Source organism: Leptopilina heterotoma, unplaced genomic scaffold, assembly GCF_015476425.1.
Source record: "Leptopilina heterotoma isolate Lh14 unplaced genomic scaffold, ASM1547642v1 Lhet_24, whole genome shotgun sequence".
Lineage (NCBI taxonomy): Eukaryota > Metazoa > Arthropoda > Insecta > Hymenoptera > Figitidae > Leptopilina > Leptopilina heterotoma.
Window position 1 is genome coordinate 1,515,714 of NW_025110956.1, and position 26,552 is coordinate 1,542,265.

A 26,552-nucleotide genomic window follows, 5' to 3' on the forward strand; every position below is an offset into this window, starting at 1 on the left:
TTGGGCAGTAGCAGTGTTTGCATCTTTTATTTTGTTTCCATTTTATTATACGTTTCTTTATTTTTTTAAATGTTATTAATTTATTTATTTAATATATATTTTCTTATTTATTTTATTTAATATGTATTTTGTTGTATATTAAACTTTTTTCCTAAAGTCTAATGTTTCTCTTTACACTATATTTAATTTTACATCAAATGTTATGCCAAATATATTATTATTAATTTTCTTTCTTTTCAATTTGTATATATATTTTCATTTCTGTTTTTGTTATTTCAGATGTGTTGTGAAATTAAAAATTTCTAATTACTATTTTGCTTGGCATGGTCATCTATCTTTCCATGCGTAAGTATATATTATATTCATATATTTTCTCTTATTATATTTTTTAACTTTTTCTATTTTATTTCAAGTTTTTTTCTATTTAATTTTTCTTTAATTTCTTTGCAATTTTTGTTTTGTTTAATATTTTAGAGTTATTAATTATTTTTTATTTTACGTTATTAATTTTGATTATTCTCTTAATTTATTTTCATTTTATTCTATATATTTTTTTGTCATTTTTTTCGACCTTTTATTTTCTATTTAACCTTGATATTTAAACTTGTTTTCTTCCTTTATTTGTTTATGTTGTCAATGTATATATTTTTTCTTTTTTTTTTTAATTTTTATGTCTTAATTGATTTCTACTTTTATATTAATTTCGATGTACACATTATTTATTTAAATTTATCTTTTTTTGTTTATATATATTTTAATTTCAATTTTAATTTACTAATATTTTTAAATAATTTTTAGTTTCTTTATAATTATATTTTCTCAATTTATTTTATTTTGTTTACAATTTTTTCTTTAAAATTTTTAATTTTCTTTTTTTTCATATTTTGTATTGTTTATCTTTATCTTCCACTTGTATTTCTATTTTCTATTTATACCTTTTTTTGTTACTTATTTTAATTTTATTTTTCTTTTCATTATTCTCTTCTATTTTTTGAACTTCTATATCTTATTTTCTCAATTTTTCTTATAAAACTAAACCAACGTTTACTTAAAATGTTGAATCATTTGATTATAAAAATTCAATTATCTTAAAACAATCAAATTGAATTTTTATAAATAAATAATTCAACATTTTTGAAATAATTGAAATTTCTTTAAATTCTTTAAAAATAATTAAATTCTTTTAAAGAATTTGATTTAAATTTTTCAGAAATAATGAAGGAAAGTTAGTCACTGTAATTATAAATTTATTTTTAAAATGTAAAGTCCATATTAAAGTTTTAAATCTATTTTTTGCTTCTAAAGTTATATATTATTATTCAATAATTATAGTTTGTAACGCGGCATCTTATTTGCCGCGTACAAATTAAAAATTCTTGTCAATAATTGACTCTTAACTTTTTTCTTATTCACGTCAAATCGAGAATCGACATTTATTTTCTCCTTCCGAGAATTATTCTCTTATTTATCCACTTTCGCAAAATGCATAGTTTCAAACCTGTAAAATAGCGAACCGTCAGATCGCTGGTCAACACAATTATTGTAAACATAAGAAAACTGATACTTCGATATTCTTTCATGTAAAACTTAACACCGCGAGTTCTTGACTTCTCAACGCCCTGATTACTGCCGAGATATTGCTCCGTATTCGTCCAACATGGGAAATGTTTCCTGACTTATTACTGGAAATAAATGCCGGTCATATTAATTGGCAATAAAACTAATATCCATCGGTGGGGACATCAGCTGTCATTTATAACATTTATATTTATATCATTTATAATTTATTTATGCCATTTATAACGGGTGTCTTACTATTTTTATAATTATTAGTGAAATTACTCTTAATTTTGTTACTCTAAATGAAGTTATTTTATTTCAAGAATTTATTTATGTTTACTTCAGGATCAACTAATTAAATAAAACACACGTTACTTTGTTGTTTGAATTAATGCCCGAAAGCCAGAGATATTTTATGGAAAAATATTCAAACCTAAAATTTAATTGATTTTACGCTAGCTCAATCTTTTCAAGGAGAGCGCGGGGTAAGAGAAATCACCAGTTAGTTTGTTTCGTCCGGTAGCACAAGAGTTTCTTGCTCGAGTGTGAATAGCAAAATCCTAATTCATCGACTAACCATTCAATTAACCTGCAGTATTGATGTTTCAAGTTATTCTCTCCCACTGATGTCACTGGGAATCTGCATGCTGGACAGCATAGGTTGTCGTTCGAAGTTGATAAGAATATCAAACTCAGAATCTCGCTTGATGTCAATCTTTTGATAATCATTAATTTATGCAGTAATCTTCTTGGATTTTCTACTAACATAGCTTCATCTTCCTGATCTAATTGTCCAATCAGATTCATTTTCAGGGTTGTTGTTGCTTTTGAACAACTACTAAAGCATGAGCTTATAAGTAGTTTTGTGTTCTCTTCTCTGAAAATGCTACAAAATTTTGATTTTTCTTCTGAACTAATATGTCCTAATACGAGTTCATCCATGACTTTTGATGCCGGGTCTGCTGTTTCTAGAGCAAACTTGTCATTTTTAAAAGATAAAACGAATTTATCAAATTTGTCTAGATTTTCGAGACTTAACAGTTCTCTATCTGTGATCTTCTTAAAAATGAGTATCATAAATAGGTCTCGATCTGTGTCTGTATGCACATTATAATATTGCATCAATCCTAAAGCCTTTTTGTTTAAATGGATCAATATATCCTTAAACTCTTCAGTTTTGTTTTGTAGTGATCTTGCAGCTACATACTCTCTCACTAAAGCGTTCAGTTTTGATTTGACTTGTTCTTTTGATTTTTCAGATATACTCTGGATCAATTTTGGATACTTATAAAAAGTATCATCAATTTTTACGTCAATAACTGAATCGTAAGTGTGTTTTCCAATTGGTAGATCTTTAATAATATTATATTCAGAGTACTTCCGCGATGAGCTTCTTTTCCTCTTACTTGATCTTGTCCTAACTGGTGATCTCCTTGATGTTTTAGGAGTTTTTGTCACTGGCTGCTTCCTGCTATTTTCAATAGCTATTCGAAGTTTTTCGATTTCTTCTCGATCTTCTTCTAATGCAGCTTGTCCTCTCGCTCTTAGCTGGGCTAGAGTCGGTGGAGCTTTTGGTTTTTCGACATTTCCGGGAAATAACATCTGTTTTAGATCATCAATCAAAGTGATTCTTTCGTCTCTGAATTTTATATCAGTTTTGTTGAGATAACTCTTTGGTGCTGAGTAGGCTTCAACTTCATAATCACACGAAGTGATTTCTCGTCTAAGCTCAATTTCACTCATTCCCAATGTGACTTCTGAATCAGATCTAGATGATCTTCTTCTGTTGGCATCCATCTGCTCTTCGGTCCTTCTATCTCTAGAACCTGATGCTAATGAAAAACCAAACATTTTGAATGTTATTGTTTATGTAATGATAATTATTTGAAGAATTTAATCCTCTTTAGGCAACCGCCAACGTATAAAAGGTGCGACCTTGTATATTGCTTTTAACCTCTTGGTTTAAAGACTTTCTTCCACCGCGAATTATCTCACCTGCATGCAAGGATTGTATTGTAAATTTAACCGTGCCGTCACGAGTTCGGAAATGTTGGATAGAATTTACATGAACATGTTGCCGAGATTAAAACAATTTATTAAACGTCGCGAATTTAATAATTTAGAAGAGTTGTCTCTCATTGCGTCTGACGTTGAACGTATGTACAGCTCACTCGCGGTTGAGAGAAAGCCTCAAAAACCGGAAGATTCGTTCTTCCCAGAATTTGCCTTTTCGGGTAAAGAAAATTCAGTAGCTTCGAATAATACTAAAGACTTAGACTCGTCAATCGATAAATTAGTAAACATGTTCAGCGCGATGACTGAACAAATTAATAAAATCTCGAGAGGAAACAAAAATTCCCCTTCAGAGTCAAATTTTAAGAAACAAAATAACTCGAGTAAACCGAATCAATTAAATAATAAGTCTAAGTCTCACCAGGCAAGTAACGGTAAAGGTAAAATTAAGCGTACAGAATTTCGGGAAGCGGTTCAACAACCACCGTGTTTTAATTGTCAAGCTAATGACCATTCGTGGGATAATTGTAAATTAGCTTGGAAAAAATTCTGCCACATTTGCGGTAAACCGGAATTCACCAAATATGACTGTAATTCAGATTACTGTCAGGGAAACTAGTTGAGGAGAGCAGCGCTAGGGTCGATGCTTCTCCTTGTTCGTAACCTAGGACCCTGACTAACAATAAATCGAACATGAATTTAACTCTTAACGTAGAATCAGCGTTACCATCACCCCATTCAAGTAATTTAGTAATTGAAAATAAAGTAAACTCCTTAATAAATAAAACTGAAATTAAAATAAGTGATAGGAATATTAATTTTGGTAAGCCTCTGGTTGAGCCACCAGTAAATCAATCTGAATCAAGTTTAACCGATTCAGAAGTAACTTGTAAAATTTCAACTGACACAGTAAGTGTTCAGGAGAAAAATAAAAATAACTTAACTCTAGATTCGGACCCTATATTGAGCCCCGAATCTTATATTAACCTTGATAAACTGTGTGGAATCGGTTCTCAATCGAGACCATACATTAAATTGTTGATTGGTGGTACTGAAGTACAGGCACTGGTTGACACTGGCTCGACTGGAACTTACTTGAATTCTATTGGTAGATCAATTATTGAATCAAATGGTAATAAAATAAATGAACTTGAATCGGGTCACGTAATGTTGGCCAATGGTACGATTGAAACAATCATTGGTGAGGCAACTTTGCCTGTCACTGTCGCGGGAGTGACTCGCGATTTAACAATTAAAGTTTTTCCAGATTTAACAGATCAATGCGTGTTAGGAATAGATTTCTTAGCAAAGTTTGGGATAGTAATTGACACAAGTGTTCAACAACTTTGGTTAGCGAAAGAACCGATTCTTAGTATCGTGTTTTGTAAACCTAATAAACCAATTAACCTTGAGGAATGTGCAGGCCTCATGACACTCTCTCCTATTGAACAAGAGGAATTAAACTCGATAACTAAACGTTTAGCACGTCCTCTATCAGATAAACTACCAGCCGTTAAGTTGGTTGAACACGTCATTAACACCGAGGATCATTCGTCGATCCGTCAAAATAACCATGGAAATTGGGACTTTTATATAGTTGATCTTCGTTTCGAGTATAACAAGGCGCTTCACAGCACCAATCGAGTCCCTCTACGATCCTTCCGTCGCCTTGTGGAGGGGGAGGTCGAGTTGCCTCCTCCTGATGTCAATGAGTGGACAACTCGAATGACCAGATTGAGTGACCTAAGAGAGCGTTTTGTAATTGAAGATCTGGTCAAGAAATCACTCCATGTCCTCTTCAGTATACGTGATAAGTGGAAATTTCGGAAAATTAAAAACTTAGAATGTCGTATTAGCTCCTGTAGGGAGGGGAAATACCCCTACTTTAGAATTAAAATGATAAACAATTGATTTAACATGTTATTATTGTTGTTTCAAAACCTAAATCATTCCATAAAAATAATTAACTCCTTTTGATATTAAATCGACAAACTATATTCCATCATTTTGAATGTCACTTTAATGAATAACTTGAAACGTTCTCAATTATTTTTTTTGGTGAATTGATATTTGGGTTTTTATCGAATTAAATTAAAAATCTAGTCACGGAAATGAAAAATTATAATTATAATATTAAATCTGATGACTGTTGTGATCGATCGGTGATCTGACGGAGATGACTCGTTGAAGAGAGCTCATCGGTTCGCCTTCAAGCCCCCCCCCCAGGTTCACCCTTGGCAGGAGGGAGTTGTAACGCGGCATCTTATTTGCCGCGTACAAATTAAAAATTCTTGTCAATAATTGACTCTTAACTTTTTTCTTATTCACGTCAAATCGAGAATCGACATTTATTTTCTCCTTCCGAGAATTATTCTCTTATTTATCCACTTTCGCAAAATGCATAGTTTCAAACCTGTAAAATAGCGAACCGTCAGATCGCTGGTCAACACAATTATTGTAAACATAAGAAAACTGATACTTCGATATTCTTTCATGTAAAACTTAACACCGCGAGTTCTTGACTTCTCAACGCCCTGATTACTGCCGAGATATTGCTCCGTATTCGTCCAACATGGGAAATGTTTCCTGACTTATTACTGGAAATAAATGCCGGTCATATTAATTGGCAATAAAACTAATATCCATCGGTGGGGACATCAGCTGTCATAACACTGGCCGCAGCCATCTTGCGAACCAGTCGTCGTCGTGCAGTGCCCCTCGCGGAGACTAAACGAACTTTTATGAACTCTTCTCGACAGTCGGTAATTTACCTAATTACTGACTGGCGCGCAACGATTACCATCGGAAAATCTTTGTAACAAGTGCGCGTGAGACTCACCACGAAGGAGAGATGCGCGTCGACTTCGGCGTCCCCGTCGGCCATTTAATGCATTCTCGTTTTGGCGTTTGAAATTGACAGGTCGCAGTAGACCACTCTTTAATTAAAATTAATAAAATTAATTACTTGTTTGTGCCTTGTGCTGAGAGGATGAGCCGTGGGACAATGAGGGGACGTCGGCGTATCTCCGGTGAGTCTCTTAGTAATTGAATGTGTTGTCTCCTGACGAACAATCGATTTAAATTTAAAGTGTGTCAATTTTCTTTGTTTCACGACATGTCATTTTTGTAACTTTTGAACAGGTCCCGTCTGGACCTGTAATTTCTTGTGATTAAATCAAAAACGAAAACAAACGGTGATTTCTCTTACCCCGCGCTCTCCTTGAAAAGATTGAGCTAGCGTAAAATCAATTAAATTTTAGGTTTGAATATTTTTCCATAAAATATCTCTGGCGTTCGGGCATTAATTCAAACAACAAAGTAACGTGTGTTTTATTTAATTAGTTAATCCTGAGATAAACAAAAGTAAATTCTTGAAATAAAATAACCTTAATCAGAGTAATAAAATTAATAGTAATTTCTCAAATAATTAGAATAATAGTAAGACACCCGTTATAAGTTATTAAACTTCTCTTAAATTTTTATAACTTTTAAGTTTCTGAATGTGCAAATAAATTATATTTATTTCTTAAGTAAATGAAATTATGATTACTTTTTAAGTACATAATTTATTGTTACTGCTTATTATTTTCAATAGTTTTATTAAAATTCGTCACAAGAATTCAATTATTTTCATAAATAATAACATTCTTTGAAAGGATTCAATAAATTTTTTAAATAGTAAAATTCTTTGCAGAAATTCAACTATTATCAATACAATTTTAATAAAATTAAATAATCAAATTTTTAATTATAATTATGAACAGAAAGATTATTTTAAAATAAAAAATTAAAAAAATTTCTTTGTTTCGTTAATTCATTTTTAAAGTTGTTAATTATAATTATAAAAAATTTATTTTTTAACATTTCAAAAAACTAGTCAGAAGAATTTAATTATTCGTAAAAACTAATAAAAAATTTTGAAACCATTTGTAGATTTATTCAATCAATTTTAATCAAATCAATTAAAATTAAAATTTGATAAAAAAAACATTGAAACAATGTTTAGCCACACAAAATTCCAGGAAACATTTGGTTTCAACTTCCAAAACTCCTTCGTTAAAAATGTGCATCATGTCGTGTACTAAAATTTTTGTGACGTCGCAATCTGCAATGTCCAATATTGGAGACTTCCCGTTGATGCATTAAAATTTTGCCAATACTGCTGGCTTCTCTTGTTCAAATTTTGGTTTGAAATTATTTTCACTTGCTCTCGATGATTTTCGATGGACCGAAGAGAAAAATATTTTTCATTGATAAATGATTTCCAGCTCAAACTATCCGTATTACATCTACGGCACGGTTTACTAGCGCTAACAGATATTTTGAAGCCACCCATCCAATCTGCGGCAGGCGTGTCTCCTGCACCTAGTATAAGAGATCCTTTAAAATTTTTAATATCATTATTTACTTCGATGTCAATGCCAGTAGTTTGAAGAATGTTGATTTCAGTCGCAAATTTTTTTAAAATTTTTTCCTGTCCTCCGAACCTTTTTATGTCACGATACTTAGCTATTGCAAGTAAATTAGCATTCTGTAAAGTGGATCTGTACTCTGGATACACATTGGCAAGAGACCAATACCACATTCCGAGTTTATGATTTGCAGTGTATGAACCCAGTGGATTAGTTAATACTATTTCTTCATAATAAAGTATAATGCCAATAGCATTTTCATGTTGGCTGAAGAAAGGATGATTTTTATAATAAGATCCATCTAGTAACGAGTTCAATACGTCCCTTCCGTCTCAAGGATTTTCAACACAGAACCTCACTTCTTCGTTAAGAAGAAGTCTCTTTAGAGAATCTAGTAGCGGCACATAATGTCCAACAAATTTCTTTCTTATTAGTTTAGGTGTTGGTTTGCGCTTCCATACTCTTATCTCTCCAAGTTTTACTTCTTTTGGAGTAATAAAATTTAAATGCTCATGTAAATATTTATCTAATTTGAATTTGGTATCGACATGTGAAAAGAGCTCTGTAACAGGATGTATTTCCCTGAATAACATCTGAATATCTTCATGGTTTACGTTTCTCACTCTTTCCTCAAATAAATTATGTACCTTTTGCTGCAAAAATATATCAATATATAGAACATATTATGTACTAACAAAATATTAGGGTGCTCGCAAAATATTATTTTCAAAATTCCATCATTTTTTCTAATTATTTAACATTCATTAAAAATGTATTTCTAAATACTTTTTCTAACCATTATAAAAATATTATTAATTAACAAATTAATAATTCGTGAAAATTATCGTATTTATTTTAATGGTAAACAAACGGTTTTTGGTACAAATTAACAATATTAATTAATTTAAATATTTCAGAATTAATAATATAGAATGAATTTAGATATTAAATAATACCAGAAAACAATTGATGCACTTAAACAATACAAATATCGAAGGGTAAAAATTTTACCGGTCCCTCCCCTTAAAGATAAAAAAATATTGTGAGGTTCACTGAAAAAGAAGTTCTGGTTGGATTTACGAGAAAACCAGTTTTTAACTAGAATTTCGTGTTAAATATACCATAACTAGATTTTTTCTGGTTAGGTTAACCAGAATCCTAATTGTTTAAACTAGAATATTGTGTTAAATATAGCCTAACTAGAACTTTTTTTGTAGTGGTTAATTTGAAAAAATTCAAAGACAGAATTAAAAAAGGTTTCTCAAAGAAATCTCTTATTTGTACTAAAAACATTTATTTAAATTAAATAAGAATATAGTTTTCTCCGACCCTAATAAATATTCTTTGTTTTAAGAGAAATGTTTTATTACATAAAAATAAAGTTATATTTCGGGCAAATCAAATTTTTATTTGAAATAATTTAATATTTATTAGGCTCTGAGACAAGAACTCAGACAAAAGAACAAGAATATACACCCAAAGAAATCTTTAGATGTATAGTTTTTGGAAAATTGTAAGTAACATATATTTTTTTAATTTAAATATGTTTTTCTCTACATTCCTGCAAAATTCTACAATTTAAAAAAAAATTTTTTTTGTTTATCTCTGAATTTTATTAATTATCAAGGTTCCTTTACTACTTTTACATAATATAGGATTACGAAAATGTTGCCTACTGTTGAAATGAATCATCCTTTCATAGCACACAGATTAAAATTTTCACGAAGCAATTGGAAAGATAAAAGTATTTTTTTAATGAATTTAAATTATATTCATTTTTTAAATGAGAATAAAAACTTACCATCATAAAAGAAATATAACTTTTTAATAAATCTTTCACTCCATCCAAAATTTTTTTACTGTGCATTGAGGAACTTTATAAACGTCTCGAATAGTAACAAGAAATCTAGCAGCCATGTGTAAAATAGTATCATATTCATTTATGGGAATATTATCCCCGTCATGCTCTGTAATTAAATATTTCTAATTAGAACTATAAAATAAAATATTAACATACCAGAAAATATTTACCAAAAAAGTCTGGCAGCCTGTTATGTTGTTGATCATTGTTTTGAGGAAAGTCAACAAAGTTTTCTTGAAAATACTCTTCCACTATGTTCTCATCACCAACATCTATTTCTCATTTTAAAAAAATTAGGTTTTACTCATTTAAATAAATAATAGGTTTCTAACGAAAAAAATAAATATACATTCAATCCTCGATAAGAGAAACTCGAAGGGAGACCGAGCAAACTTTGGATTTATCGAATGTTTATAATATATAGGGAATGATCGGGACCCAAGAATTACTTTGACTTATCGAAAAAGTTGAGTTATCGCGCTTTGTCTCATCGAGAGTTGACTGTATGTGAAAAATGAAATTGTAAATATATGTATATGTGGAAAAGTGAATACTAACTCACCAAAAACTTCATTTCTCTCATTATTTTCCGGTAATACAATTTCCTCATTGCGATTTTCAAATTTATCTACACGTTCTTGATGGCTTCTATACAAATGTTTAGGAAAAGAATCCCAATTTCTGTATGTCACTCCACATCCAATTTTACTACACGTCACAGAAAAATTTGGATCTAGTCGATGACATTGGATATAATGTTTAATGAATTGTAATTCTACTTCTGTGCTAAAAAAACACATTGAACACTTCAATCGTCGAATATTTTCCATTATTATGTTTTTGACATTTTGAGGTTATGAATATATAATTTGATTATAGAATCAACAGTTTCTATCTTTCTTGAAAAGTGACCTCTTAGAACTGTATTTTTGATAAAGTTTAAAGTTAAAGTCAAGGTTGCTAGCAGTTGCCAAGTCCTTTCACTAAACGCAAGTGCGCATGATCTTCCCCTCCATGGTGAATTGTAACACATTAATTATTAAAGTAATAACAACAATTAAGAATATTTAATAACTTTTTGTATAATAATAATAATTAGGAAAAGTTTTTTGCATTTGACGCAGAGAAATATCAGTACTTGAATCCAACAGTAACCATAGATTTGAATTCTTCGAACGATTTTTCTCTTCCTCAAAACACTCCCTCAACATCAACTAAAAATGAACAGGATCAATTGTCAGAGACTATAAATCGGCAGAATCAAGTGTCAAAAACTACAGATCAGCGGGAACAAGCCTCAGCAACTACAAATCATCTAGATCAAGTGTCTGAAACAGATTCAGCTATCGAAGCAAAGAAGAAACTTTCAACACGCAGACCTAAGCAACTGAAAGATTTGTCCACGGTAAATTTATTTGAGTTCTATATACCATTTAACATTTTTATCTTTTGATTATAAAAATTAAATAAATTTTAATTAATTTATTAAAGTAAATACGTAAAAAAATTTAAATAAATTATATTTAAAACATCTTCTAAAAATATTCAATGACATCTTGGAGATTTATTTTAAATTCGTCAGGAAATTTTTTATAAAAATATTATAAATTATCAAAATTCTACTGCTCATTTTTTATTTATTTTTGCATGGATTTAAATTTTTAAACATTCAAATAAATAACTCTACAGAGATAAGAGAAAAAAATTACACATTTAATAAAGAAATAATTTATTATTTTACGCACGTAAAGTAATATTTTGTGATAGAATTCAAACTGAGAAAAATAGCAAAGACGGTTTTTTATTTGTATTTTTAATTACAAATTTGTTTGTCAAAGAAGTCAAGGAATTTTGAAAATACATTTTGGCAACAATTTTAAAATTGTGTAGAATAATGTCAGGCTTCGCACTCAAAAATTACTTTTAAAAAAGTAGCTAAAAAATCTCGTTTCAATCGAAACACAAAAACTTGATTAAGTATTACCCTGACTTTTGGAAAATAATAAATAATGAATTATTATTTATGTTAAATATTTAAATATAATTACAGTTTGACAAAAATCAAAGTTTTCAAAGGTAAACCATTTAAAAATCTTTTAAAATTTAATTATTTTTCAAAATTCAGATATATTATAACGCTTCTACTATTCAATTTTTATCTAAAATTTTTGTAAAAATTCATTTTTAATTCAATTCTTGTTAGAAAGTTCTAGAATTCAATTATTTAAATACAAATAAAATGCAAATAAATAATTGTATGAATAATAAATTTTTTTTCTTAACATTGAATGTTTATAAAGTTATATTATCAAAATTTAATAAGATAATGGAGTTTCGCACGTGCCGTCGAGGTATACAGACGTGTTTATTTTGCTCGCTATATTTTGAAAAAGCTAAAATTTTAAAAATTTGCTTTTCAACATTTGTTTAATTCTTGTACATACATAATTGGGCTTTGATTGTGGTGTTTGACTTTTTTATCATCTTCTTGTTTGTATACTAAAACGGTAATAATTTGCAGTTTTCTTTTTATTTTCTTTCTTTTTAATTTGAAAGATAACTGCTGATTGGCTTTATAAGTTGTCGTGATACTGTAATAGTGCTTTTGTGTGTGTCATCCATTGTTTATCATGGATACTAAAATGTCAACAATCGATGACAAATTTGCCCGAATCCTTGATTCAATTTCTGAACTTACAACGTCACATGAAAATCTTAGTGGACAAATTGTTAAAACTAATACATTTCTTGAATCTATGAACCATGCAATAAAAAATCATGAATCACGAGTGTTGAACGTGGAGGATAATCTCATATTTATGAATAGAATTCTTCGATCTAAGAACTTGATTTTGTTCAATTTGAAGGATTCTCCGGAAATCAATTCTATGCTGTTTGATGAAGTGATGAAAATTTTTAACAAGGTTGGTTTTCGAGTTCCTGAGGTTGCAGTGGATGATGTCTTTCGATTGGGAAAGACAGGAGGCAACAGACCTGTTTTAATAAAGTTCATCGGAGTCAGATGGGTCAAGGAGGCTTTCAAATTGGTCAAGGAGTTTAAGAAACTTGATTTAGTAATCACTAATGATCGCACCAAAGAGGAGAGAGAAAAGCGCCGCGTTTTACTTTTTCAAGTGAAAAAACTACAGTCCCTTAATTTCAGCGCCCGTTTGAGAGGGGATATTATCTTAATAGATGCTAAGCGAACATAAATCAAGGGAGAAGAACACCTCATATCAGCCTTCGAGTCGAAACACTCCTGAACTAGTGAGGAAGACACAGAGCCCTTCCTCATTATCCAAGAAGAGAGGCCGGCAATCTAAATTTGATGGAGACGCCCAGAAGGAACAGAAACGTAATAGGCTTATGCATGAATTCATAGCTTATAATAATCGCCCATCAAATTCGCAAACTACAGAGAAGGATGTGGATACGATCTCTAAGGTGACACCTCAAATGTCACTAAGTGGGGATGAAGCTTAGCAACGAGCAATCAACAGCGAAAAGAAGGGATACAAGCTTCCCCTACCTTTTGCAACTTTATCTACGCTTTCGAGCTTCGATATAGTATTCTGGAATTCTCATGGTAGTGGTAACCTGATAGATATACCTGTGAGTGGGGATGTCCCCCATATACTGTGCGCGTATGAAACATGGTGTAAGTTGGAAAATTTTAACTTGTTCCGTTCTGCAAACTTAAAAACAATATGCTCTCCGGCAAAGAGATACAACCCACTTGGAAGAGCTAGTGGAGGTATTCTGTTAGCTTATGATGAGGATCTTTTTGCTGTGGATGTAATTGAGATGGCTTGTAATTATATCTTTGTTAATATTAAATTTGTAGCAGGAAATTTTATACTAGGAATTATTTATGTTTCTCCTTCTCAGGATTTTGAATTGTTTTAGAAGATCTTTCAGTTATTTTAAATATTATTTGTGTAAAATATTGTGATAGTCCCATTATCCTAGGAGGAGAATTTAACAGTAGACTTGCAGACCTTAATCAGATTAATCCCGAGAGTTTTGACTTTAATTGTAACTTTCAATCGGACAGATATTCCCAAGATATGGTTTTAAATGCACGGGGTAGACGTCTGACCGATTGCATGGAACTTTTTGACTTTATTCTATTGAATGGTAAAGCGACAAGTGACAGCCCAGCGAATTTTACTTTTATAGGCCATCAGGGGTTAAGTGTGGTGGATCTCATATGGTGCTCAAAGAGTGCCCCCTTCCAATGTTGTTTGACCTTCATGTTAGGAATCTTACCACCTTCTCCGACCACTTACCTGTGTATTTGAGCGTCAATCTGCCTTTACATGTATCAAAAAATATTGAAGGACCTTTGATAAGTAAATTTATATTTGACATTGAAAAAACAGAGTTGTATGCATCCACGATGGCTTGGAGAGGGGAGGTGGGTGAGATTGGTAGAGGAGTAAATGTTATTGGTGATTTAATTGTATCAAGCATAAGGGATGTTGCGAGCAATCTGGGGATGAAGAAATCTTTTAATCCAGGTAGGAAATTTTTCAATAAAAAATGGCACGATAAAGAATATTTTATGTCAAAAAAAAAGGTAGTGGAGGCGTTGGCTGTCTGCAGGAACTCCGCATTTTTACCGGAAGCTAAATCCTTATATCTAAATGAAAAAAAGAAATTGCATAAAATGCATGTAGAGAAAAAAAAGCATATTTTCGTGATTTAATTGATAAAGCCTCTAATTGTAGAAACTCAGCGCAGTTCTGGAGGACTATTAACTCTTTCCGCCAAAAAAATAATGTGCAACCAAAAATTAATCTTGAAACCTGGTTTGAGTTTTTAAAAAATTTATTTCCGCAAGTGGGCCATGCTCCCCTTGAGGTGAAGTTTGCTGGTCAATTTCATCCTCTTTTGGATGGTGAAATTACTACGGAGGAAATTTTGAGTAGTTTATCTAAATGTAAAAATGGGAAGGCCCCTAGCCTTGATGAAATTAATTAATCTTTTTATAAAAATTTGCCCCAAAACTGGATCCTTTTCTTGGGACATCTTTTTAATAAGATTTTGAGCACTGAAAGGGTTCCAAAAAATTGGGGCAAGACGGTAACACTCATGTTCTATAAGGGGGGGGGGACCAGGGAGATCCGTCCAATTACAGACCGATAACCTTAGTTGTTTGCTTAGCCAAGATCTTTACACAGATTTTGTGTGATAGGATGGTCTCCTGGGAGGAGGAACTCAAGCTGATCCCAGAGTCGCAGTCTGGGTTTCGGAGAGGTAGATCGTGCTTGGATAACCTGTTCGTTCTGTCGTCTGCTATCCAGATCCATCTTGCTAATCCGGGTTCGGCAGTTTTTGCAGCTTTCATAGATTTCAAGGGGCCCTTCCCATCTGTATCACATAGTTTGCTATGGCACAAATTGTATCGCTTGGGTGTCAGTTCAAAAATGATTAATATTTTTAAGAATTTTTATGATATTGCGTCCACTTGCATAAGAACTACAAAAGGATGCACGAAGGAGGTTGGGATCTCTAGGGGTGTACTACAAGGAGAAGTCCTAAGTCCGTATGAGTTCATTTTATTTATTTTCGATATGGAAAACTATTTTATAGAACATGGCTGTAGGGGGGTTGCTATTAGTGGCTCAGAGGAAATTCAAATGATTGGGTACACAGATGACTATGTTCTCCTTGCAGATACGCCTCTGGAACTAGGAAAAAACTTGTCTGTATTACATGACTATTGCCAGAAAAATTGCCTTACAGTAAATGCTAAAAAAACGAAAATAGTTGTGTTTACTAAATCGGGAAACTCGAAAGCAAAAAGGTTCAAAACATTTAAATATGGGAATGAATACATTGAGGTTGAAAAACAGTATAAGTTTCTGGGGGTAATTTTCTCCGACTGTTGTTCCTTTCACTTGGCCTCAAAAAAGTTAATCAGTGCAGGCAAATCAGCGGTAGGAGCTATCCTGAACAATATCCTAACAATCGGTGTGAACTCTTGGCCAGCGTATGTAAAATTGTTTCAAAGTATAGTTCTGGGGATATTATTGTATGGAGCGCAGGTCTGGAGTCTAAATTTTTTGGACTTATTGGAAGGGGTTCAATTAGGCTTTTTTAAAAGACTTCTTATGCTGCCTATCTGCACCCCGAATTACGCGGTGAGAATGGAGACAGGCTCGTTGCACGCGTCGTTCTATGTTCTAAAAGGCATTCTGTCTTGGATTCGTAAAATTGCTTCAATGGAATCTTCAAGGTACCCAAGACGGTGCCTGGAGGAGCTTGGACGATTAGCTCAGCGATGCCCTAATAGCAAATTAAATTGGTTTGTTAAGCTCCGCTCATTCTTTACTGATTGTGGTTTGGAGTGCAGATGGATAGCGGAGTCTCCGCTGACATTGGCCGATGATATGGAGGACACCTTGGATCATTATGCAAGATGTCTCATATCAGCGGACAAGGAGCGTTTTCTTCTCTCGAAGAGCTTATTAATATATCCCAACCTCCAATTGGTGAATGGCACTCAGAAATATTTATTGCTTAAATGTCCATTGCGTTTTAGGAGAGTGATTGCCCAGATACGGCTGTTAAATTCGCATGTATGTAGAATTGTTGTTGATGGACGGAAGTATGTCTTGGATAAGGATCGTAAATGTACTCTGATACCGGTCACATGTATGTGAAAATTCCGCGAAAGAAAAACACCACTGCACAAGTTGAGAACCCTTCTTTTTGAAGGTCTCAACTTCGTGAAAATGTGGTATCTTCCCTTGGGTTGACTTTTTCGACATCGACATGTAGAAAAAATTAGTCTAGCTGGGCCTTACTCGTCGATTTCCCTGACCGCGCGCCTTTCTCTGTCTTTTCTATCTCTGTCTCTCTCTACTCCACGTTTCCGCTTTTCCTCTTTCGCATTCCTCCCCAGCAAAGATTCAAAGGGCCCAGCAGCCACTATATCTATATATATATATATATATATGCTTCGAGTTAAAATTCGTTTCAACAATTTTGAAATTAACAGGATATATTGTAATAATGATTTATTAATCATTTATACTTATACTTATATTGTTTTACTATGAATTAGTTTAACAATATTTGACTGATTAAGTATAAATATTATTATTCCTATTATTATAATTATTATTATATGAGTGTTGGTATTATTAATACTGTTAATATTATCAACATTATTATGTTTTATTGAATTGTTGTTCACTTTTATTAACAAGTTAATGTTAATTATTTTTTGGCTTTGAGAAATAATTCTTTTAATGTTTAAAAATAATAATTTTATTAGTAATACGTTTATATTATCTTGAGTATTAATTTCGATTATTGTTTAATTGTTTAATTAATAAATAAATTAGTATTAATTAAATAATTAATAAATCAATATTAAATTAAATAAAGAGATAAATATATTCTTTTATTTATAATATAATTATACAACGTTATGCAAATTATATGCATTATTATGTCTCAATTAGGGTAAAATGAATGTAAAATTAGATTTTTAAGTTTAATTAAGTTTATTTTATATTTTAATATTAAGTTAGTTATATGTAAACTGACTATAGCAAGTTCGTCTCTTGTTATCCCTCTTACATGTATAAAAAATCTTCCCCTTCCGAGAGGCAGATTTTTTATGCATAGAGTTATTGGGTATAAAAGGCGACGAAAATGCCCAGTCAGGGAGTCACTTCGCCGCCAACCCTTGTAACGGAACTACTTCCGTAGTCTCCTCCTAAATAAAACTTTAAATAAAATTTTAAAGACCAACTTAAACTGTTGTCCCTTTTTCTTTTACCTACACTACTACACCAGCTCTTGCACTATTACCGTACACACTGGCAATACGGGATTTATTTCCTGATTTTGCGCGTGAGTCGGTACTATAGTACTCATTTCACCCCGTACGAGAGTTACGCACAATCATACGTCACTGAGAGTTGCCACTTTTGACAGTGCTTTGCGGGAATTTTTTTCCTGTTCTGAGCTCTGTGCAGGAGGCAAACTCTCGACGAAACCCTTACACCCACAAGCTATTTAACCCCAATTTACTACCACACTGATTATAGCACTACGGGAAGAAATTCCTTGCTCTGCTTAATGCGTGAGGTGGTCGAACGGGACGATGGCTTTTGGGGTTAATGGGTCTGACGTCACTGAGAAAAACTACCACCTTTGACAGAACTTTGCGGGAATTTTTCCTGTTCTGAGCTCTGTGCAGGAGGCAATTTCTCAAGACGACAGCAGTATGACTATTGTGTAACTCTCTCCCTTCCCACTACAGTACACAACTTTATTTGTAAACTTTTCCTGAATTTTATGATTAATAACAATTAATTATTAACTTTCAGACTTTGCTTAATTTTGAACTTCTCTAATAAGTGAACCATTAACCAACATCCATTTACAGATTTATTAATTAATTCTGTGTAAATGCACATTTCCAACCCCAGAAATGTGAACAAACCATTCTAACCTTCAAGTTTGTTTACGTTTGTGTGTCTAAATTCCACATCGACTTGACGCATTTGTTTTGACAGAAAAGCTAACCTCTAAATTCGGCCTCCTTCTAAGTCTTTAAATCTCGAAGTGCCCAGTCGATTATCGATTATCGAACTTCGAGAGATCGATTCTCGATTATCGAACATCGAGAGATCGATATATCGCTGACGTCACTGTTTAACGCCGGCTACGGGGAAGCTGCCTTCCCCTAAGGCCCAGCTACTCTGACGTCACTGCCAAGGTGCTACGAAAATAGCAATCCGCTCTTTGCCCGGTCCCTTCCCTTCACACGGTGACCGGTAACAACTCTTTGTAATCTTGAGAAAGAAAATCTGCATCACATTTTAACTGTTTGTCCAGCATGTAAGCATATGTGGGAGCAATTGTCCCCTCAAGTTAAAAATTGCACTGATATCTGGGACTTTTGGCTAGCTATGTTATCTACGCCAAAACAGTCCGAAATATTTAAATTTGTAAAATTGCTGTTGAAAATATTGAATGAAAGAAATGATAATAGGGAAATTAATGTTTAAATCTCTTAGCGAAACACCGCTTGTATATACTGTATTGTATTGAGACAAGTGAATTAAATAAAAAAAAAAAAAATTTAATAAGATAATTACATTCTTTGAGCAATTTATTTTTAATTTTCAAAAAAATATTATGAAAATTGTATTTTAAATAATTAAAAATCATTGAAAATGTTATTATTTATGAAAATATTTAAAGTTTTTGTGAAGAATTTTATTAAAAAAATTTTTTTTAACTGAATTTTTTTTTGAAGTTGTATTAAAATAGTAGATATTTAAAGTAATTAATTATTTAGGAAAATAATCAAATTTTTGCCAAAAAAAGTTCTTAAAATTTTGAAAATTAATAGAATTGTTTCAGAAAGTTTTATTAATATTTTTGAGAATAATTTATTTATTTCAATTATTATTGACGGAGTTAAAGTAGTGGAAATTCTAAAATTTTAACTGAAATTTATTTTTAAATAAATTCTTGTTAGAAAGTTTTACGAAAATTCAATTATTTAAATACAAAGTAAATAATTGATTGAAGAATTCATGATTTCTTAAAATTGAATTTGATACAAATTTTAAAAAATAATTTTAAAAATTTTGAAAATATAATTGTATTTTTTCACTTAATTTATTTGAAAATTTCCAAAAAATTGAATGAAAATTGTATTTTAAATAATTAGAAATCTGTGAAAATATTATTTATGAAAATAATTGAAGTTTCTGTAAAGTCAATTTTATTAAATTTTTGTCTAAATAATGGAATTTTTTTGTGAAATTTTATTAAAATAGTAGAGAATGAAAATAATTGAATTTTAGCGAAAAAGATTTTGTTATTTGAAAAAATAATTGAATTCTTGACAAAAAAATTTTCTTAAAATTTTTGAAAATAATTGATTAAATTTTTTTAAATCTGTCTAAGAATTCTATTAAAATTTTTGGGAATAATTTTTGTATTTTAATTATTAGCGGATTTAAACGAATGTAATTTGTGAAAAAAGTAGCTTTTAGTTGCTGAAATCGAAAAAATACCCTAATAGTAGCATAACGTAAAAAAAGTAGTAAATAGTATGTTTTAGTAGATGAGTGCGAAGCCTGTAATGTGTAAATCTGAAAAGTGTACACCGTTTTAAATTTACTACATTATTTTTTCAGCATCTTTGTCGTTCATTGATAAGACAATTACCTGATCTGTCTCACAGTCTACAACAATACGTTAACGAAGGGCAAGTTTTGTTAGTAGCATCAAAATTTTATAACTTTTATGCCGAAGTTTTAAGAGATTGGACAAATGATAATGCAAATCATGCCGATTACGATATAATGGCAGAAGCCGTATGTAAACGTCATCCAGAACTTTTGGTTGAACAACAGGACCCCTCTTGGGTAAGAATACAAATCTGTTAATATATATTCTTAGACATATAATAAATGTTAATTTCATTTTCTTTTCTCCTTTTAGCGCTCTTGTCGCAGATTTTTGAGCGAATATTCAAGAAATCAACGCCAAGCGGAGAAAAAAGCAAAAAGGAAATCTAAGACTTCGATGGATGATGATCTACTCCCTAAAAATAAAAAGTATAAGTCAAAATGTCTTAATTCGATAGCTTTGCCTGAAACAAATTGCAAGTAAGTATATATGTACTTTTTTTTAAATCTGTTTACATTTTATGATTTAATAAATTCTTTAATTCTAGCAGAAATGAACAAAACGAAAGAGACATTAAGATTCTTTACGAAGAACTCAGTTCAGCATTACGCACAGGTCCACCAACTCATGTGTTACATCTGATTAAAGAAACGTATTCTCACAGAAGAAAATGGATTATCGAAATTCAAGATCCGCAAGACCATGATTCAAAAATTCCTTCAGACGATTTGCCAAAGGTATCCACAATTACAGAGCAATTCCCTCATTTGAAACAACCGAAATTGGTAAATATTTTAATAAATCTAATTAGATTTAATACCTTATTAATTAACCATGAATTTAAATTTATTAATAATTTATTTTAATAATATTTTTTAATATTTATTTATTAATAATTTTATTTTGACCTGTTTACACAGGTCAAAGAATTCAGGAAAAAGTTAGGGAAAATAGAATTCTATCATAACTTCTTCGAAATTTTTTTCGATTTCTGACAAGAATGAATTTTTTAATACTATTTCATTATTTCAATAGTTTTAACGCAATTATCTTGATAAATAAAATAATTCTTCACAGTAATTCACTTATTTTTAGGAATTTTAATAAAATTCTTTTAAAAATTCAATTATTTTCATTAATAATAATATCCATCACAAGAATTTAATAACTTTCAAAAGTAATAAAATTCTTTGAAGAAATTCAATTATTTAAAAAAATTTTAATGAATATAATAATATAATAAATTTAATGAATTCAATGATTTTCAGTATTCACTATTTTCATAAAATTTCTCAAAAAAAATTTTAAGAAACATTTATTTATTCAATAAATCAAAAGAATTCAAATATATTGATAAACAACAAAATTTCCCTGATAAAATCAATTATTTTCAAAAAATTTTTTAATTCTCTTCAAAAATTAAATTATATTTGTAAATAGGTTGTGGAATTCTTCTCAACAATAATATTTTTAAAAGTTATTCAATTTCAAAAAATTTAAATTAAAAATTTTGGAACATCTTAATTTTAATGGAAAAATAATAATTATGAAATATTTATTTTAAAAAAAAAGTTATTGATGTTTTCGAATAATTTTACAATAAAAGAAATTTTTTAATAAATTTATTAGAACACTTTTCCAGTGTCTAAATAATTTTTAGAGTGAATCAGAATATTCTTTAAGAACAGGGAAAAAGTTCAGGAAAAAGTCATAATTCTGTCTGGAATCAGGGATTAACAAAGTTAAATTTTTGTAACAATTCTGAAATACTGCTTTTTAATTCTGAAATTATAATAATTTTTTAGATTCTGTATGAACTCTCTTTAATTCATCAGGCACTAAATTACGAAAGTGCAATGGAAAATCTCTTTACGGATTTATCGAAGTTTTTTAAGATGCCATGCGATAATGATTCACAAAAATGTGATATCCTCTTGGAACTCAACAATCGTCTTAAACCTCCTCGCTTAGGAAAAAAAGCCAGTAATTTATTTACTGTCTTAGAGGTAACTTCAATTAATATATTTATTTTTCTTGCTATTCTAGGTTTACATAATTCTATTTGAATTCCATTTTTAGGCTATGACACCTTTAAATAATGAGCTGGCAACTGTTGAATTTGAACCACCAAGATTGGTTTTATTCATTAATGAAGATGCACTTGCCTCCACTTATATTGTTGCTGATGGCTGTATTGAGATTCAAGTGGAAGAGTCAACTTTAGTAAAAAGTCTATTATGCCTCTTAGGATTATATCACACTTGTTACATTGGATACGGATCAGCGTACAAAAACGTTTTAAGTTTATTTGACGAATTAGTTTTTCAAATGAAAAACTTAAAACCATCTGGATGCTATTCCAACTTTCTTCGTTCTTGGAGTAACAATAAGAAAATTCAAGATGAATAATAATTATCTTCCTTATTAAAGTAATAAGTGTTCGTATTCTACATAAAATGTAGAATACTTTTTTCTAAATATATTTTTTAATATTCGTTTCTTTATCATGATTTTAGTTTATTCACAAATTGTTTTTAAATTTTTTTTGTAATCGACAAATTTTATACTGTTTTTGTTAAGTATAATAACACAGTGCAACATTTTTCAGGTCATCGAATGTGCACTAAGTTTTGACTTCAGTTTCTGAAAGTACTTACCAAAACTAGCAAAAACCTATTTCAGTTTTGCTAGATTAGCTCGGATTTGAATTTAATCGACATTTGAATTTTTTTTTTGAATTTTCACATTTTTTAGTTTTCTGATACGGGCGGGTGGGAACACTGGCTATTAAAAGTTTATTAAAAAAATTCGCAATGGTCACAATTTGAAAAGCAATAATCCCTCTTTAATTACAGAGAAAGAAAAAAAAATTTGGTCAAAAATTGTTCGAGTTATGAATTTTTTTCTTTGAATTTTCAAATTTTTCGTTTTTTTGAGATTGGCAGTTGGAAACGCTGGCTATTAAAAGTTTATAAAAAAAATTCGTAGTGGTCACTATTTGAAGAGCAATAATTCCTCTTTAATTTCTGACATTGAAAGAAAAATTTGGTCAAAAATTGTTCGAGTTATGATTTTTTTTTTTGAATTTTCAAATTTTTTGGTTTTTTGAGATTGGCGGTTGGGAACGCTGGCTATTAAAAGTTTATAAAAAAAATTCGCAGTGGTCACAATTTGAAAAGCAATAACCTCTCTTCAATTTCTGACAACGAAAAAAAAATTTGGTCAAAAATTGTTAAAGTTATGAATTTTTTTTTTGAATTTTCATATTTTTTGGTTTTTTGAGATTGGCGGTCGGGAACGCTGGCTATTAGAAGTTTATAAAAAAATTCGCAGTGGTCACAATTTAAAAAGCAATAATCCCTCTTTTATTTCTGACAACGAAAAAAAAATTTGGTCGAAAATTGTTCAAAACTAGGAGATCAAAATATAGAAAACAAATTGATTTGAAAAAACTGCACGCACCTAGTGCCTCAAAGTGGACAAAATTTCTATAATTATCATCTTCTCCTAGTTTTCTTCACTATTTTTAGTTTATATTATAGGTCAACAAATTGATAACAAATAAGAAAAGTTATTAATCATAGAAAATTTAAATGTTGGAATTGTTGGAGAAATGTTAGGAAATTTTCGATTAGTTCAAGTATTTCATTGATTTGGTACTGCAATAGAGATTTTTTTTGAATTCTTGTCTTTTTGGTGGAGTATTTTAAGTTACATTAAGGATTATATAGAAATGTATATATGTTATATAAAAATTTAGCAGAATTTAGAAAATGATGATTGGAGTCTTTAAGCTGCAATAGATGCTGCTAATATAGTAGCTATTTCGGCTTGTAAACGCTGATGTTCGCCTAAATCATAAATAAATGAATTTTAAATATTTCTTTATACATATTCTTTCTAACAAATACTGTGATCAAAATAAAATAATATTTTAGTAGTATTAAGAATTGTTGTGTCGTTAAAATGGCAAATACTAAGTGCCCAAAAATAAATGAATTCTGTTACGTTTGTGGTCACATAGTGCCCAAAAGTGAAGGAAAAGTTCGAAAAGATTTGTTTACACTGGAATTTAAGTTTGCATATACGCAATATTTCGATGAAATCGATTCGAGTAATGAAGATTTTACGCCAAATACGGTGTGCAGTGTTTGCTACAGTAATCTTTTGCACTGGTTACATCGTCGTAGAGCAAGGTTACAATATATTAAGCCTGTAATCTGGGTAAATGATCAAAACGGACATGATGAATCCAGGTGTTATGCGTGTATTAATTTTGTTCTTGGAAGTAATAAAAAAAAGTTAAAGAACAAAAGATATGTTGCTGCTTTTACTGCCTCTCTTCCAGTGCCACTTTCTGCTGATATTGAACCACCTAATCCTCCGAGCCTGGATACTTTGTCTACATGGACAGCCACAAATGGTTTTACCATTGCATCCGATGTCAACGATCCCGATTGGATTCCCGATGAAGAAGATGATCAACCAAAACCGCTAATACAAAACGAAATGGATTATATTGTGGCTAAGTTTGGATTATCGCAACGGGATTCCGAAATGCTTACCTCTTTTTTGAAACGTAGAAAACTAACACAGCCAGATGTTAACGCCACGACATATAGAAAACGCCAAGCTGAATTTCAGAACTTTTTTACCGTTGACGATGAAAATACGTTCACTTACTGCAATAACATCGAAGGTTTAGTGAATAAATTAGGAATGAAGTATACTGCTAGTGACTTTCGATTATTCATTGATGGTTCAGTTTCAAGTTTGAAGGTTGTATTGTTGCACAAAACAAACGAAAAACCGTCCATTCCACTAGCATTGGGCACGAATATGAAGGAAACGTATGAAACTTTGAACAATATATTGCAGAAAATAAAATATGATGAACATAATTGGAAGATTTGTTGTGACCTAAAAGTTGTAAACATATTACAAGGTGTTATTTCTAAGGGTGGTTTTCCAAAATACTTTTGCTTTCTTTGTAATTGGGATTCGCGAAGCAAAGTTGATCAGTATCAGTGTAAACATTGGGTAAAAAGAACACCCGAGAACGAAAAACAGTTAAGATTGGTAAATAAACCTTTGATAAAAAATATTGCTAATATATTGATCCCACCGCTTCATGTAAAATTGGGAATTACTAAGAAATTCATCGAAGTTGCCGTCAAACATAATGATGAAGTCTTTGACTGTTTGAAAAATATTTTTCCAAAACTCAGTAACGAAAAAATTAAAAACGGTAAGATTGTCACTTAAATATTTAAATTTTTATTCACATCACTCTATTTGCATTAGTATAAGTTTTCCTCAAATATTTTCTTTTACTTTCTATAGGTGTGCTCAATGGTCCGGACATAAGAAAACTAATGAAAAATGAAGCGTTTACAGAAGTGCTAAAAGACAATTACAGGAAAGCCTGGGACGCGCTCAAAGCTGTAATAGAGGGGGTTTTATGCAAAAATCGCGTACCGCGAGAACAGGCACAAGAACTGGTGAAAACAATGCTACATTGCTTTCATGAAATCAAGGCATCTATGACCTTAAAATTGCATTTTTTGCATCATCACCTTGATGAGTTTTTACAACAATTGCCCACCGAATCAGATGAACAAGGGGAGCGATTCCATCAGGTCACCATGCCAATGGAAAAAAGATATAAGGGAAAAAAGCTGGATGCATTGCTTGCAGAAGTGTGTTGGTGGAGTCACAAAAAATCCCAATACGAACGAGAAGGTCTGGAAGATGAGGATGACACCAAGTATGAAGGAAATACTGCAGAAGATATGCCCTTAAATGTTCTCTCTAGCTTAGATCAATATGGAGATTCAGACCTTGAATATGAGCCACTGATAAAGAAATGCAGACCATCAACTTCAGAGGCGTAAGATGTTACATCTGGTAAAATTTTTCAAATTAATAAGTAGGTATTTAATGATATTTATTTGCCAAAAATTAAATTAAATAAAATTTTAAAATCAATAAATTAAAATTGCGAATTTTTAAATGTATTATTTTAAATATGTTTAAAATAATAAAACCTTTTTTCTTAGAAGCGAAATAAACTTTTAAAAAGTAGATGTTTAAAAAAAATCTCTATTGCAGTACCAAATCAATCAAATACTTGAATTAATCGAAAATTTCCTAACATTTCTCCAACAATTCCAACATTTAAATTTTCTATGATTAATAACTTTTCTTATTTGTTATCAATTTGTTGACCTATAATATAAACTAAAAATAGTGAAGAAAACTAGGAGAAGATGATAATTATAGAAATTTTGTCCACTTTGAGGCACTAGGTGCGTGCAGTTTTTTCAAATCAATTTGTTTTCTATATTTTGTTCTCCTAGTTTTGAACAATTTTCGACCAAATTTTTTTTTGTTGTCAGAAATAAAAGAGGGATTAGTGCTTTTTAAATTGTGACCACTGCGAATTTTTTTTATAAACTTTTAATAGCCAGCGTTCCCAACCGCCAATCTCAAAAAACCAAAAAATTTGAAAATTCAAAAAAAAAAATCATAACTCG

General features: G+C 30.7%; 1 protein-coding gene across 1 annotated transcript; it reads left to right on the forward strand.

Annotated features, from left to right (window-relative positions):
- Positions 1-308: 308 nt before the first annotated feature.
- LOC122502987 lies at positions 309-22,425 on the forward strand. The gene is made up of 7 exons (XM_043613363.1): positions 309-345; positions 10,971-11,251; positions 20,022-20,252; positions 20,329-20,444; positions 20,564-20,801; positions 21,822-22,022; positions 22,096-22,425. Exons 1-7 carry the CDS (start codon positions 324-326, stop codon positions 22,423-22,425), a joined length of 1,419 nt encoding a protein of 472 aa, XP_043469298.1. The 5' UTR covers positions 309-323.
- The last annotated feature ends 4,127 nt before the right edge of the window (positions 22,426-26,552 follow it).